A 17,627-nucleotide genomic window follows, 5' to 3' on the forward strand; every position below is an offset into this window, starting at 1 on the left:
TAACCACTACGCCACGGCGCCGGACAGCTGTCAGGATAATGACCCAACTCTGGTCTAATCTCAGGTCTCATGGCGTGCCATACTACAAGATTTAACCCACGTAGAATTAAAGTATTAAACGACAATTATTAAGCGTGTTGTTTATAATAGGTGCCGGAGGAGCGTTTGGCTACGCAAGTGGAGGCGTGTCTTGGACGAACGACACGTCTCTTGGTCGATGGTTTCCAACAGATAGACAAGTGGTGTACACTGCTGCTGCAGTTGTTTTCATCACAACTTGTGTGTGTAACCTGATCAGTATTCCTGAAGCGAACCCGGTAAGTGGAGTGATTGTGCTTAAATGATAACACCAACATATCGTTAACAGCTGATGTTGTTTTAACATTACGTCTTTTCTATTTTGTTTACTCCAACCTTCGTCACCGTGACCGTGACCGACGAGAGAAAATAATAGACATAAATTCACGTTGTGTTTTTAGAAAAAGAAGACTGCAAGCAAACGGAAGTTAAACCAGTCTGATGCAAACGTTGGCGGTGATACTTCTGCGAATCGAAAAATGTCTATGAAAAAAATTCAAAACGTCGTCGATGCCAATCAGAACTATATCGACCAAGATAAACAGAACTCTTTGATGAAGCCTGTCCGGGTGGAGGATATCGTGTTGTACAACATCATGAGACAAAACCGGAACAAACTATTCAATGTGTTCGAAGCCAATCAGGATAGTTTAGGTTACGTGACGGAACGGGACTTCGGAAAACTTCTGAAGATTGTGAATACTGGTGGATTGGCGAAATATAGTAGGAAGTACAGAAGACGAAGATCATCTTCAAGAAATCGGGCGAAGTTGACAAGAAAGAATGGGAAGGCGAAGAAATCTCAAAATGGAGAAAGCAGCGGCTTAACTTACGGAACCTTCCTGAACAATCCGGAGATGGATATGAATCAAACACCATACCAAACTGCTTCTCACTACCCAGCAAGCAACCCTGCATTCCCCACTGCACCACCTTCGTATCAAAGCCAATCTAGCGTCGGGAGACTGGATAACAACTTCACTAAATTGTCTCCGAGTCAATACAACCAAGTTCTTGAAGCTAGATCTGTGTTCCCTACAGCTCCAGCTTTGAAAGATATTAGCAATAGTAGTTCGTACCCAAGGAACAGTTACAGTAGTGGTTCAGGTAAATATAATTTACACTTTTGTAATGCATATTATCCGTATCTCCGACAATATTCATATGAAACAAAGCGTGGGCTGTGTTATAAGACGCGAAGTTGTAAATTCGACTGGAGTAAATGAGAAGCAAATTAATGCTTTTAATACACATATAATTACCAATCGGTACGTCCTTTTTTTAGTAAAAACAAAATTGAACTGACCTGGAAATACATTGTTATTTTTTATTATAGAATCCGAAACAACATCTACATCGCTCACGGCAGATGATTTGGATCAAATCCAGTTCTCTCCTTACGCCGAAGTCGATCCAATGCAATCGAAACTTCTCGATCTTCGAGCCAAGAATCCGACCAAATCACCAAAAAGAAAGAAGCTTTCGCCAAACGATAACGACATGATAGAGATTGGTGGCTCCGTATCAGATGATGAGGCTGCACCAAATAAAACTGAAGACCAGCACGGCGAGGTTGGAGGGTTGAAAAGTCTGGTTCGCTCGATTTCTTCCATGCCAAAAGATCTGAGGTGAGATGGTTGAAAATGTTTGATATGGAGCAGGTTTTAGGATATTGGTGAAGTAATATTCTGTAATAAATTTTGTTCGCATATACACATAGGAATTACTGTAACTTTCGTCTGTCAAGTATACGAATTGTATTGGATCCGCCTTAACCTATATATTGGCTAACATACCCTTGCGTCGCGACAGCTAAGTTAAATTCACAAGCTACATAACACAACGGAAAATGTCAAAATAAAAAACTTTTTTTGCTTACTTTTTCATCGCTCATTTTTGTTTCCATTCAGAAATTTATGTATTTGCCATTTAATCGGGTGGATCGCCTTTCTATGTATGGCTCTCTTCTTCACTGATTTCGTTGGACAAGTAGTTCTGCAAGGGGATCCACGTTCGCCTCCCAACTCACGACAAGGAACCTTGTACAGACGAGGTGTAGAAGTTGGAAATTGGGGGCTTACCATAAACGCTGCTGTTTCTTCGATATATTGCTGTAAGGGAATTTAAACTTAGTAAAACTGATTAATACGTCATGTTTGACTTTGAACGTTGATGTTTCGACACCTAAAAAAAATATAGTAAGGTTGGGTAAAATGGAACACCTTTAGTACATAATGTCCAAATGTTCTGATGTTTACTACCAAGTCGGAGGGAATCATCTTTCCCCACCCTATTATACCACTTTTGACACGATGTTAAGACTCTTGACTTACAACGATTCCGCTTTAAAATGACCATTACACAAATCTTTGTATCACATTTGCAGTTTTGATGAAGCCCTTGATGCGACGAGTTGGTCCAAAAACGCTTTATATATTCGGCTATTTAACTTTCTCAGTCGGTTGTCTGGTTGTGGCACTCGTACCCAGCATATACCTCGTTCTATCTCTATCCTCTATCATTGGGATCATGTCTGCCACGCTTTACACTGTACCGTATCTGCTCGTGGCACAATATCATGAAGAATATAAGGTATAGTGTTGTGGGATAAGATGGATCCCGTTTGCATATAATATTCAATATTTCCTGAACAGGTTTTAACAAATGACAACCTATTTTACAGTCGTGAGAATACGGTTACATAACTGTTTAATACCCTTTGTTTACTCCCAAATGGAACGAAAAAAAGAAAATAAAACATGTATCATCCTAACCCAACCAACTTTATAACTTTCCTTGATATTCCATACCTAACCTTCATGTTATCTTAACTTTCGTTTTTCTGTTCATTATAGCAATGGAAAGGAACATCAAAAGAGCGTGGCATCGGTACTGACTGTGCGCTTATAACTTGCATGATACAACTCGCTCAAATCATTACCGGCCTTGGTATTGGCGCTCTGGTAAACATTGTTGATACTGTAACTGTAACTGTGATCACCGCTTCTATTGTGGCTTTCCTTGGCATGCTCTGGGCGGCGTTTTTCGTCAAATACTGATTAGTCGTTATTACAAACGTGCGCGCTTAAAAAAGGGATGTGAAAAACGCGTCATTTGTGAGTGGACTGTCTAATTGCCTACTTTACGCAATTATTTTATGCTCAAAAACGTTCTAATAAGAATAGTGCAGTGTATTGTAACCATAATAAAACTCGTACCATTTATGCTTTTATTTTTGACACTGTTTCGACGATTTTTTATACGGTGGAACTATAACACATAAGCAAAAGAAAAAGAAAAATCCTACCTTACTATTTACTACATACGCTGAAAGGAAACATGCAAGAAAAGACAAAATATGCAGTTGAAGCGAAATATTGAATAAAACGGAACATAAACGTGGCATCACTGTGTTAACAGTCGAAAATACAAAATATACAGTTAATGTTAAATAGAACACTGGAACATCTTTACCAAATATACAAAGCGAGGCATTCAGGTCGTGGGACAAAGCGACGTTCACATAACAGGTATGCTGTTTTATACGTGAGAGTTTTAAGATTTAATTTCGGTTAAGCTGTTTAGTAAACGCCGCTTCAAAAGTAAAAGTGAAAAAGTTTTCTAACTTAACCGTTTTTTCGAACCGGACCGTCCGCCCCAGGTCTTGGATTCGACTCATCCAGTGTTGCTCTTTCTATTCCCGGCACCTCCGGAGGAGCAACGGGCTCTCCTGATCCTTCCCCCCCCTGGGAGCACGAGTTTGTGCCACAGCCTCTTCTATGCTTCCAGTTGCATCAACTCTCGCCCAGAAATCTTCGTCCTCTCGATCTTGCTTCATTGCAGCTCGTTGTCGGTTTCGTAAAATGATTTCTCTAAAATTACAAAAAATAAATTATTAAAATTCCGCAATCAGTTATTTCGTGTATTTTCAAAATCCGTCGCTTTATTGTTGTTAAAAACTAAAACGATTCACGCTTTATAACTAATTTAGATATTTTTCATAATTTGCAATTGTTTTCAAAAGCGGAACTTCGGCGCAAATAAAAACATAATAAATCACAGGTATGAGTTCTTACCTTTGCTGATATTTAAACTGGCAAGGCAACCAACATACATCCTGTGTTAAAGTGTCACTAAGTTCATCTGCCAGCCTTTCATAACCGTTATCGATAATTTGTAAATATTCGGTGCCGGAAGAAATATCTTGAAGTTGGGCTAAATTCATTCGGTTCATTCTGTTAATCAGTCCGACCACGTACATCTGTGACACAAACATTATTCAATTAACATCAAGCCACTAACAGCATAAGAGGAATAAAACACTATAGCATACATTTTATAATTCCGAAAAACAACAGGTCGGAAAATATCCGCAAAACGATAGTCGTTAAAAACGTTATAAAATGTTAAAACTGACTGTAAGCAAAATAGCAGGTAGGAAACTGTATTTAATTTATACGCCGTTCTTTTGCAAAGAAACGTTCATTTTAATTCTTAGTAATCACTCTTTACAAATCTTACCTTTACATCTTGTTCCTTGAGTGCGTTCGCAGCTCTGAGCACTTCATCAGATGCCAAACCATCAGTGATCACTACAATGACATCAGGAACACCAGGTCGGTTACCTGGGGCGTGTAGACTGTGGTTGTTCATGTGCCATAACGCGTTACCAGTCAATGTGCCTGGAAAAATATTTATATGTTAAAAATCGAAGTCCAGAAATCTTTCGTATTGATTGGCATTGATATAATAACTTGGGGCAAGATGGTCCATGTTTTCATTCACCTTTATTCTTCAATTTAGTATAGTAGGATGGGGGCAGATGGGACAACTTTAGCACAGAACATCTAAATATCCTGATTGTGTTTTTAACGATTAAAAATGGTCTATGGGAGTCGTGAAGATACGGTTTCATAATTCTTTGAATTTTCTTTGTTTACTACTAAATAGGACGAGAAAATAGAATGAAAAGTGTCCCATCTTCCCCCACCCCACTATAGTAAACAAATTATTTACAGAATTATAATTATCTTCACGACTCCAAAAGAGCGTTGTTAATTTTTAAAACAATTAAGAAATATAAACATTATAAGCTAACAATATCTATCTTTACCCACAGTCAGTATATTATGTGATATAATATATTAAACTCAAAACACGTAACAACTCACCTCTTCCTCTGTAAGGCATTCGACGTAGTTTTTGTCTCAGTTCACTAATATTGGAATAATTGCCGATAAGAATTTCGCTATCTCGGTCGAAGTGACGATTGAACCTTGCCACGCCTACTCGCATGTCGTCAGGACTGATCACGAATTTATCCAACTGTATAAAGGAAAGTATTTGTAAATAGAAAAAAAACGAAAAAAACTGCTACTTATAGTCGTTTTTTCCCACCAAGTATGATATGAAAGCATTTACCATACATGCAGTCAAGCATTGTATCTTATATTTCCATATATAGTAGGGCGAGGGAAGATGGGGTCCCGTTTCATTTATTTTTCTCGTCCCATTTAGTACCAAACAAAGTACATTCAAAGAATTATGAAATCCCCACGACTCCCATAGACGGTTGTTAAGTGTTTAAAACACGATCAAGATATGTGTAGCCTATATTATGTGTTAAAGTTGTCCCGTCTTCCCCACCCTACTATTTACAGTATACGTCATGTTCAGACACATACTATCTGTATTTACTCAAACTTTTTCTGACTAAATAGCATAAAATTAATTACCAAAGCAACTGTGAAGTTGATGAGAAGATTCCAGTTTGATCGTCCAACAGAAGAGGAAGAGTCAAGGAGGAACATCAGGTCGACAAGCGCATGAGGTGGGCACTTAAGGTCGCAACATGGCGGCTGAGAAGACCAGGTCGAACTATGGAATAACAACTCAATAAATACAAGTATATTTTATCTAGCCTTATCGATTGGTGGTACTGGTTTAGTTTTTTGTTTAAAAACAAGTTTTGAGACTTTGTTTTGATTTTAATGTAAACGAAACAACATGGATGCTTTATACCAAAATAAAGTTGTATTGTAGTCATTTCAGTGGAAGTTTAAGGTTTGGACAACAACCCGTCACAAGTTACTTACTCGGATTGGCAAGTCATCTGTGTAGGTCCACCAGCGATTACTAAACCGTTCGGGCAGGTAAAGGTACAATTATCCCCGTATCTGTAACCTGTGCAGTTGGTTCGACCACCGTTGACCAATATTTGAGGCGGGACAGGACAATCTAGTAAAAAATGCGCTTAGATAAAAACATGGGATCAACGTATTAAAATAAAAAGTGTGTTGAAAGTGTACCTATTACATTCATTCATTCATTCATTCATTCATTCATTCATTCATTCATTCATTCATTCATTCATTCATTCATTCATTCATTCATTCATTCATTCATTCATTCATTCATTCATTCATTCATTCATTCATTCATTCATTCATTCATTCATTCATTCATTCATTCATTCATTCATTCATTCATTCATTCATTCATTCATTCATTCATTCATTCATTCATTCATTCATTCATTCATTCATTCATTCATTCATTCATTCATTCATTCATTCATTCATTCATTTATTCATTTATTCAACACGTGTTTATGGTTAAGTGTTGCCGATGTTGGCTATTAAACAATTGCACGCTTACATTTCCATAATGAACGTATTGTCATTTTATAGCATTAAAACAAGTTTTCATATGCCGTAAATTTTGGACTTGCTTACTTTTGGTAACACACAGTGTCGGCTCGAACGATGACCAGTATCCGTCCGGCATACACCTTGTATAGGTTGAACCATGTTGTTCATATCCTTCCTCACATGCATATCGACATCTAGATTGGTAGTTCGAGCCATTGGTGCATTGTAATACTCCATGGTCAGGGACAGCAAGAGGTTCGCAAATTACTGCAAATATAAACTTGTTATTGTAAACTGTTGGGGCAAGATGGATACCGTTGCCTCATAGATATCCCATATTTCCTAACCGTGTTTTTAACAATTAACAACGCTCGCTTTAGAGTCGTTGGGAGCCGGTTATATATTAATAGACAATATCTTTCTTTTCCCAGATAGTCCACATATAAACCAATGTTTATAATTTCTTAGAATTTTTTAACATAGATTTCCGGATATTATTTATAAAAACAAACCTTCTTGGTCGCATCGTTTGCCGGTAAATCCAGCAACGCATTCACATTCGAAGTCGTTGGTCAAATCTCGACAAACCGCGTTGTTTTGGCATGGGTTGGGTCTACAGTCATCTAATAATAAAGGATTTAAATAATTGAATTTCCTTGATAGTAATAATAAATGTAACTTATTTATATCCTCGCGTGTCAGTTAAAACACGTTTATTCTGTTTCATATTTACTCCATGCTCGTTTACCAGTTACCATAAATGTAACTTTGTCAGCTACTAATATTTAAATTTTCTTTTATAACAAAATTACCTGCTTGTATGCACACTGGGAAGGATCGATCCCATGTCGCAGTAGTTGAGCACCTGAGTACTGGAGCACCAGCTAACAAGAAGCCTGGTATGCAGTTAAACCGGCATGTGGAGTGTGCTTGGTTTAAGTTGGTACATGAAGTTGTCATTCCTTCTCTCTCTGGTATCACTGGGCAAGGGTCTAAAAGAGTATGGAATAGTAAGAACAACAGAAGTCGTGAAAAACTATCTAGAATTTTTCATAGCATTTTAAAGAAAAACTATCTAGAATTTTTCATAGCATTTTAAAGAAAAAGTATCTAGAATTTTTCATTTATTTTAAATCTGTTCGAACCTGTTTTACTGTGGACATTAAAGGTTTAAGTGCTTTGTTTCATACATCTAGTGCCCGCTTACGAGTTACCGTGTATGTGAGTGATTTCGTATCTCTGAGACAGGCGCTAACCAATGGACCACACCAATGAATTATATTTAAAAGACCACCATAAAGCACCCATAATAAATTTATTCAATCCTTACCCAGTCTCACGCAAGTTGGTGCATCACCACTCCACTGTCCACCAGCAAAACAAGTGGTGGATCCCACACCGACCATGTAAGTACCAGGGTTGCAAGAGAAACTACATGTCGATCCAACTTCTGCGCCTTGTGTGCAAGTTACCAAACCGTTCCTTAAACTGCTTCGATCGGGGCAAAAAACTGAAGAGAAAATGGAATTCAAATTATTACATTAATTTTTAGAGTGTCTTACTGTGTGCAAACAATATTAATACTGTTTTACATTGTGTCACTTGGAAAGTGCAAATTTGGCATTACGACAGCACAATGCTATTCCACATCGCTTAGCCGAGCCAAATACGGCATTGAATAAACCATGATCACGAACACACTTAACTCCAACCAACCACAAATATTTCAAAAATTAATCTAAATATAAAAACCAGACAGACTAGGGCAATTTAAAATTTAATTCACACTGTAGTTGTAGACATAAAGTTTAACGAGTGCATATGAGTTTAGTATACAAAATGGAATGTAGATTACTACCCTTACCACTAGTAATTGGAAACACAGTTTGTCAAACATTGCACCTTTAACTAATAATATTATTTGAAATTAGCAATTACATTTAATTTAATTCTTCTATCCTATTTATTTTCTACGTGAGCGATAGGTCCTACAACACGGCACGCTATGAAACCCGAGAGTTATACCAGAGTTGTCCCGACACCTCAGGGTGTTGAAACCCATTATAGTTACTTGAGTTTCAAAGTTAAAGTACCTGGCATAGGTGGTGTAGCTGGTGCAGGATCACGAAGTGGATCCAACCAGCCCAATAAATGACCGCAGTTGGTTCCTGGACCGTTGCATAAATCTCCCTCACAACAACATCTAAAAAAAACAAAATTTTAATATTTTTGTGTTTTGTCTCTTTTTTTCTATTTGCGGTTTTTCATTACCCATAGAAATCGGCGTAAAAGAGCTACAGTGGACAATTTTAGCGTTTTTACATTTTTCTTTGCCCAAATTATATTGTGGAAAAAGAGCGTCCGTATATGGATTATTTTAGTATCAAATCATTACTAAATGCTGCAGCCGCACATAAGTGACCGCAAAACTTTTCCGGATTTATTTGTTTTACAACAAACAACGTGAAGCTGTTACGTAGTAACGTGGTGGACGGTAATCAGCAGCTTACCTGCATACTTTGGGTGGGTTGTCCCTTCGTCCACTTGCCGGGTTGCACTGCTGCGACAAATCCTGCCAAAAAATAGTGTTACTTTTTATCCTTTTTTTTATCAACCGTTGACATTAAAAACAGTAAGTTATAGCGTATAAGCACACCTGGAGTTCGCCGACGTTGCAAGCGTTTACTTGCTTGCATTTGAGCGTCGCTCGGTACATGCTTGGTCGGGATAAACCAAACGCTGAGTTCGGTGTTCGCCTTCGAATTTCGTTCAAGCAACCACTTGAGCCTGGTTGGCATTCAACGTAGTCCATGCACTGGTCACGTGATGAAGCATCGAAACAACTATAGCATCGTACGACTGCAAATATACAAGTAACAAGTTAGTCTAATATTTAAATGAATGATGTTCTTGAGGTTATAAATATAAATTATTCATTATTAGAATGTAGCCTACCACGCTTAAAATAATTAAAGGAAATATGTTTTTTATAAATTCTAGTTATTGCAGTATTTTCGTGCAAACACGAATTTGTGCATTGAGTATTGGTATAAATAGCTCGCGTTGAAGAGTAAAAATACCCTTTACATGTTTAGAATTGGTGATTATCCTGCCTGCCAGATCGTTCTATTGGTCATAAATTTCGGTTCCGCAACGGAATTTTCGGAATGAGCCAGCAGAAAATATTGTGAAAAACATGCGCTTGTTGCTGCTTACGTGTTGTGACCGGGGCCACGTAACTTGTGACTGAATCCCGCCCGGCTGTGCTTGCTTTAACACTGAATGTGTAACTCCTCTGTGGTGTAAGTCCGACAGCGGTAAAGGATCTTTGGTCAGGGGAAATTGTGGTTTCTGAAAGGATAAGAAACTGCAAATTATCTAAAACTCAGGGAAACGTTTAAAATCATGTCCTGTTAAAGGGTTTATAGTCACGACTATAAAGGATATGTCTTTTGCGACAGGTTCCCGGTCGGTAAAGGGCAAATCATATAAGTTATGGGTTTGTATAAGTTCACATATAAATCATATGCACAGCACGTTACAGATGATTTGTAGATTAATAGTTTGCGCAAGTGTCTGTGGGCAATACCACGGAAGTCTGCACGCGCTGCAACTAAAACTAAATACTGGCAATGGAACATTCACGTTCGTGCAAATTGATTGCAAAATCTACGCGAGTGGTCAGCATGTTATACACAACTACACGATCTGAAACAGCTCCCATTTCGAGACAATGATCTTTTATTTAATTTGACACAAATTAGGGATCAAATTCAGATCACTTCCACACGAAGTTTAATAATAAAGCTTGCACGGAATATGAGCGTGACTTAGTTGAATTAATATTAGATAGTTTCATGGATTAATCATATTTCTTTTATTGTCTGTGTCATTAATCAGAAAAGAGTTTAATTATTTCTAACAGTTGCAAGTGCTATATACGTGTACTAAAGACCTTTCCGGTACTATTTAAAATTTTATAGAGATGGAACAGGCTGCACGGTGAATTAAAACTCCTTATCGTGTCAAAATGGACAAAAAAATGAAACTGCTCTACCCCAAAAGAGTGGTGATAATTATTCAAAACTCAAAAACAAAAAGTTATTCCCCAAATCTTGTTGTTATAAACTATATTTGATCACAATACCTGCAACAACTCGTCTCATGGTATCATCTCGTACTTTCACTTTAAACATCTCTTGTGAAGCTCTGCTTACACCATAAGGGACACGGAAGGTCCATGTAATATTAGTTGCATGTAAATCAGACATGAACGCTTCAGCAACACCAGGAACATCTGAATAATATATATACATACTCTTAAATAATAATTTTCAAAAGTCAGAGAGTTTTTACTTGAAAAAAAAAATACTTGAAAGAAATTGTTCAGTTTGTCTGCTTTCAAGTGAATATGGAAACCGGTAGGCGTTATTTATTTGTGATAATTTGTAGTACACAGACATCGGCCGTATAATTGCTAAGTGGGTGGTTAGAGATGTCCCGCAGGTTTCGGATGTTTTTCGTTACCAACGCCTCTTCAGTTTTAATTATCCTGTTAACTACTGGATTATAATACCGTAGGCTCGTGGCGGACTCGTGGGCTAACAGAATTCGCATTGTGTCGTCATAATTTCGTGGTCTAGGGCACGGTTATTATGGGGAACAGGGAAAGACGGTTTGTCGTTTACGATATTTTAATTTAATAGGGGTAACGAGAAATTCTTGGGCTAAATATCAGGTCCCATGTCGTGCCACGATGCAGGACCTCAGACGCGTAAATTGGAATAGCCCTACTTTAATAAGCGAAAAGATGTTTGTTGTTATAAAACAAGACCAGCGCTTTAAAAACGGTGACGGCTCAAATTTCTGCTCGAATTTCCCACGAAATTTAATAATTGGCGAGACACGTCGCCAATACAAAGTGTCTGTTGGTCGAATGTCCTTGTTTTGACATTCGAAATAAAAGGTTAAAACAAGAGTGCCTTTGAAGGCGAGAGCACTCGCGAAGTATAATCACGACTTTCATAATTGCTGTGATACCTCACGTACCTGTATGCACGGTGAGATTAACCTTCTGTGATCTTGACACAACTCGTCCACGCTTCATAACCACGGTCCATGTTGACAGTAAATATTCGGTTGAAGGGTCAAGATCTGGTATAAGTTTAAAACCCGGTTGTGTGAAGTATGGGAGTCGGCGTTCGGCAGATGGGGGGTCCGAAGCTCTCCTAGAAAAATAAATAAAGATTTTTATTTTCCAAAAAGAACCAACGGAGTTGCAAATTAATCGGATTTTGTCTGAAATGTGAAAGTTGAAAATTAGTATTTTTGGGGGAAATATTTTGTTTTTGAAAAAATGAAAAACACTTTATGCACAAGCAGGATTCCTTTTTTGCTCGGTGTTCTAGGTTTTATTGCCACTATCTACACCGGATATAAAAATTAAAACATCGCTTCATGCAATGTATAAATGTTTAATTATCACAGACACTTTGCTAACCCAATCTTAAACCGCTGTTTTTCATGCTTTTTAAAATTCCTAAAATTTGAAAAAGGCTGTTAAATGTTAATCCCGGTTTAGATGATCAATCATATTTAAATCTCAGCTTGGGAAATGATCAGTATTAATTACCCACCTATAGCTTAGTACGTAGTAATCCAGCTTGTTCCCGTTCCCAGGTTGGGCATAACCAACTCGGACACGAACCGAATTTATTGAAGTAGCAACTTGGGTGAGAGTTCTTGGCCGACGTGGTTCTATGTAAAACATAAGTTTTAATTTATCTTTTCGAAAACAGTAGCGGAGATAAAATAAATTACAACAACGAAGAGGAGGGAATACTAGCAGCAAATCGACAGTCTTTAAAACAAGCTTTAATGAGTAAAACGAAACCTACGAGAAGAAATCTGTAACATATTTTACCGATACAATCACTTTTAAATAAGTTACATGAGTAGCACGTAAATGCTATTACAGGTCCAACTATGCGCCCTTGATTTAAATCTGAAAGGTTGGGTTATTAGTCACACCATATGTGACATAAACGCTATTTATATAGTGATGCTGTATGATAATTAAGGTGTGCCATATAAGTGTTGTTTGGAAAGGTGAACCACGTTATCAACAATTTTGAAGATAAAATCATTTATGGAATATACATTTCATGGATAAACTTCTTTATATTTATACAGCTGTTATAGAGTTCTCACGAAATTCTTATCCTTCGTTTGGGCTAAATATACAGTATAAGGTGGGGGAAGATGGGACACATTTTCATTTCCCACACCCTACTATATGAGACAAATATTTTTGGGCCACTGTTCTATTGCTTATAATTGCCGAAAAAAAAACAAACTTACTGGTAACGAATGAATGGTAAACTTTTTGAGCGTAGAGTGCAGAGTATATACGAGAGATAACGCTCAATCTGTAAATGTAAAGTGAAATTTTAATTAAACATAATTTTTTTCATCACCGAATAAACATTCCAATACATTTGGCAGTAGGTACAACCCTGCAAATGCTATGTAACTGTACCCGGTGCTATAGTATAAAGCTTATAATGGTGAAATTATATACTCGTATTATAAAACCCTAGTGATAAAATTGTCCTTCGGGGACAATATAACTATTGAAACTTGCAACGGATATTAAATGGTGGGTTTTAGAAACAGCATATCATATGAAATCATACACGTTGTTGTGAGGTCATTTCATTATCTCGGAATCGTTGGAATTCGTTGACGAACCGGATCCCGAAAATGTGAAGTTTATTAACTTTGGTGGTTTGTTTGAGGTCTTATAGATCGTTAGGTTCAAATAAGTGGCATCGGTGGAAAACGAATTATATATTGAATGTCAGGAAAATGAAACTTTTCAAACTATATCATAAAATCCTTTGTCGTAGATATTGCTTAACAAAAATATCAGTAATTTCATTAAAATGAAAATAACATACAGCGCTAACGAAAGGTTATAACGCCTGTTATAATAGAGAATCTGTATTACAGTCATTTTAATAAGTTCCCAGGCGGTAACAAAACTGCAAAAAATCCTTTCATGTATTTTTCACACAGACGTTATTTTTAGACCCAGCTGTTAAGTGTCTAATGCCGTTTTGCGGAAAACTTGTTATGACTGCGTGGCCTGCAATCAAAACGTGGTGTAGGATATGTTAATCGCAGCAATCATACGTTGTGCGCATATACTACAACGCTTTAGCCCACGTAATCACCGGCAAATTATGAAAAACGACCAACACGCATTTTATAAGCGCATTATTTCTCTGAAACGCCTCGTCTGTAATATTGTCTTGCAAAGGTTACAAAAACACACGTATTAGGAAAAATTCGGTTATAAATTTTGGATCTTCTTTTTTTCTGTTAAAAAAATGTGAGTGGGTTTACAAGCGTTTTCCTTGTTTTCTTTATTTTTTTATTTGATTTTTGCTACCATTTTCTTGTGTAAAACTATGGTATGCAAAAGCTCAGTAATATTAAAGCAAGAGAATATTCAAGTTGCTATAAATCTCACCGGTATTGCGTTCCTGCTGAAAGACCTCGAACAAGAAAAGCGATCGTTCCAGAAGGTAAACGACGGTTGAGTCTGATCCCTGGTAAGCTTCCACCGCTCACTAAAACTGGGGTAAGACGGACCGCTTTCCGAGGGATAAGAACAATGTTGAAGAACTCGGCTGAGTGGTTCTTAATGTCTGGGTGGATAATTGGACAAATTAGTGGCGACAACGTTAAGATGTCTCAGATTCGAGTGCTGTCGTATCAGCGACAGTTTCTGACGCGTAATTTCAAAAGCTTATCGCGGTCCATAGAATTTAATTGTTAGGAATTCGACGTGCGTGCTCAAGTTCAAAAACAATGTGGAAAATACTGAATCAATATGTCGCTCGTGACGTGAATATGACGTGTGTCATCTTAAAATGAAAGTATAGCGATTCAAGTGTTTAAGCGGAATTTATTTAAAGATCCTGATGGCCGTATACATCGATTTCTTTTCATGGAAATTATGTGCGGTTGGGCAATCTATTTAGCGCATCTCATTTCGAAGAATATTTATTGCTTTTATTTCAACGCAATTACGTAACAGTGGCAACAGGCTGTAATTAAAGTCAAACTAATCGTTTTGCAATTTCATACAATAGAAAGCACACTGCGCAGTAAAATGGTCAATTAAAAAATCAGTTCAACTTATAAGTTGCTGGCGTAGTTATATAAAGTGCCTATCCCGAGGCAAACATGACATTACCACAACCTTACTGCGTCAGGGCCTAAGTGTTTTGCTTTAGAAGACCCAAGAATATTGCATTAGACACACGATAGCCACATTCCGGTTAAACCATCAGCGCCAGCTTGCACCACGCTGGCCTTTCAGTGGTACGGGGAAATCGCTCTGGGTTATTTATCATGTTAAAGGTTTAGGAAATTTCAGTGCCTATAGATTGCTATCAGCGGCGCCTCAAGCGACGTTGTTGCGTCGTTATTTTATATTTGCCAATAGGTTTTTAAAAATTTGGCAAAATAATCGTAGAAAATATTATAGTTCGGTTTAGCACAACACTCGATAAAAAATATGCCACTACAGTATCGAGCATTGCTCGCAACAACAGGTCTCGGTTCAAGGTCATGCAGTTATAAGGTGTCAAACTAATCGTTTAATTTCTACGATTTTTTTTATTTTTCAAAATTGGTTTTAGGTTAACCAAACGGCAGCAGCTACAAGTGACTACCTTTAGCTAATCGGTCGTTGTAATCTGTTCGAGGTATTTATACCGCGCGAGTATACGCTGACCTTCAAATCATAACTGACAGGTTTTAGCCTCAACTTGCGCATACCTGAAAACGTCAGCAGAGCTGTATCTGGAGACAAAGACAAAACGTTGACGTCTCGAATTGGTGGCTGGGCAGGTCGCCAGCGAATACGATCTCTTGGATTTCTCATTCCAAGACGACTTTGTTCTTGCAAGTATGGACTGGAAAAGTAAGGGAATAAATGAAGAGATAAACGATTAAATTTAGTCCGTCTCTTCGGCCAGGTAACAAAAGTAGGAATGTATCGTAAACAGAAAGTAAAGGTAAAAAAACTTACTTTCGATTGCAAGAATCGGTGCTACAGCATGTTGTACACAAACTTGGGGGGGCGTTGAAGTCTCGTGGAATGCTTGTTAACTGCAACACTCGGGCCACTGTGGGTTGGCACAGTCGGGTATTCTGCAGAGAAAATACCAGAATTTACCTTAAACATCAATATGTCAAAAGCAACAACTTAACACATATTATCATTTAGTTAAAACGACCTTGACCATACACTTTGAGAATCATACATTTTTTGATTTAGTAGTAACATATTTATTAACTTACTTGTCTGCTTGTTGATCTGCATGCAGATAGCTGCTGGCATCCTTTACTAATACGAAGCTGTCCATTTTCCAAACGGACAATGTTCTGGCAACCGTTGGAACTTCTTGGACATCGTTGTCGTCTCCAGCATTCCCGGTTTGTTCTCACATTGTTGCATGTAAAGCACCTTAAAGCTAAGAATATTTTTCACGTTATTTTTTGCAGAAGCAGTTAAAATTATACAGTAAATTTTAGAAAAAGACTACACGAAATAAATATATTGTTCGTAATTTTTCCATACCTGTTGCAAAATTTAACAAGAGCATCACTGAAATTCCTAAGAACAAAAACTTCATAATCGACATTTTGTTTGCTCGATTCTTCCTCTCACTGAAGTTTCTTACGTTTGAATTACTTTGTCAGGTCTGCTGTCGTATTTATACTCCTGCCCTGTCTCGAACGAGCGCGCGAAGAAAGATAATAAATTGATATTTATTATTAAGCTAGGCAGCGCTGACGATAGAGAAATGATGGGTGACGTACTTTTCTCTCCTAACCGTGAGCGATTATCTAGAAATTTAGGGGCGAGATTAAATACTCGATTTGTTTTAATTATCATGATTAGCTGAAGACGTACCAAATCGGACTGTTAGATTTGTAACTTTGAAATTCGTGCAAACGGTCCATTAATACACTCGCAACACATTAAGCTCGTTCTAAGAAGCAATATAAAATGACAGAGTAATTTGTAACATGCGTGTTTTCTTGTACGGCTTTTGTTTTCCTGTAACAATTTATTTGCTGACCCGCAGAGTGGATATAATTTATAACATGAAAGGCACCTTTATGCCACAGGTGCTTTTAAGTGGGTCTTTTAATTATTAGAAAACGTTTTTCCGACCGTATTTTTATGTGTTTGTATCTACCTTATAGCAACAACATTTTAACACAACTTAAATAGAACAGGCAAAATTATACGGTTTGTTGCGACGGTCATTCTATATTTTGGCCGAAAATGTATCCCAACCACGCAGATACATACATATGTGAGTGTAGTAATACTATTCTTAGAAGCAAATTTCGGGCAAAACGTACACTATAATTTGTTACGCAACGTAACTAAGCTTGCGGAAATGCGGCAATAAAGGCACGTACGCTCAGACATACACAAGTCACGACACCACCAGTAATAGGTCAAACTGTAAACACTTGTCAAAATAAGCAACAAATGAATGAATATATTAATACGTTCATGCGGTTTCTATTTAGATACGCACGTTTGGGTGTCTCATTTAATTGAAAGTCCCCGCAGTCTGACCGACAACCCAAAGGGTGGACAGGCAGTTGCCATTTCACGGCGGCTAATTACACTGCTTACGTATAGCCAATCAGCAAATCCGATGCATTTGCCCCAATTAATCCCGCTTTGCTCACGTATCGCGTGCGGTAGTCAACTGAATGATGTTTCGCAATTCTCTTCAGTTGACGCAGGTTATACAGACAGCGTGTCGAATGAACGTGGGAGAACAAAGCAATTTCTGACCG

The 17,627-nt window shown here is 37.6% G+C and overlaps 2 protein-coding genes across 2 annotated transcripts in view; one reads left to right on the forward strand and one right to left on the reverse strand.

Annotated features, from left to right (window-relative positions):
• The window catches only part of LOC100184858 (membrane-associated transporter protein-like), a 5,031-nt gene extending 1,723 nt beyond the window's left edge, over positions 1 to 3,308 (forward strand). Inside the window, exons 4-9 of the mRNA XM_009860203.3 lie at positions 151 to 317; positions 480 to 1,185; positions 1,415 to 1,706; positions 1,989 to 2,191; positions 2,465 to 2,670; positions 2,934 to 3,308. Coding sequence (XP_009858505.3) covers positions 151 to 317; positions 480 to 1,185; positions 1,415 to 1,706; positions 1,989 to 2,191; positions 2,465 to 2,670; positions 2,934 to 3,137 — 1,778 coding nt within the window. The 3' untranslated portion in view covers positions 3,138 to 3,308. The remainder of the gene's footprint in view (positions 1 to 150; positions 318 to 479; positions 1,186 to 1,414; positions 1,707 to 1,988; positions 2,192 to 2,464; positions 2,671 to 2,933) is intronic.
• Positions 3,291 to 17,037, reverse strand: LOC100182484. Its single transcript, XM_002123521.3, has 23 exons — positions 16,384 to 17,037; positions 16,104 to 16,276; positions 15,832 to 15,953; positions 15,579 to 15,715; positions 14,263 to 14,440; positions 13,089 to 13,156; positions 12,365 to 12,485; positions 11,778 to 11,956; positions 10,876 to 11,025; positions 9,945 to 10,079; positions 9,385 to 9,587; positions 9,239 to 9,300; positions 8,822 to 8,931; positions 8,059 to 8,238; positions 7,541 to 7,720; positions 7,241 to 7,351; positions 6,813 to 6,995; positions 6,174 to 6,315; positions 5,814 to 5,955; positions 5,250 to 5,403; positions 4,600 to 4,760; positions 4,155 to 4,339; positions 3,291 to 3,950 (listed from the first exon to the last, which is right to left on the reverse strand). Exons 1-23 carry the CDS (start codon positions 16,445 to 16,447, stop codon positions 3,773 to 3,775), a joined length of 3,318 nt encoding a protein of 1,105 aa, XP_002123557.1. The 5' UTR covers positions 16,448 to 17,037; the 3' UTR covers positions 3,291 to 3,772.
• Positions 17,038 to 17,627: the final 590 nt, after the last annotated feature.

This window comes from Ciona intestinalis, chromosome 4, assembly GCF_000224145.3.
Source record: "Ciona intestinalis chromosome 4, KH, whole genome shotgun sequence".
Taxonomy (NCBI): domain Eukaryota; kingdom Metazoa; phylum Chordata; class Ascidiacea; order Phlebobranchia; family Cionidae; genus Ciona; species Ciona intestinalis.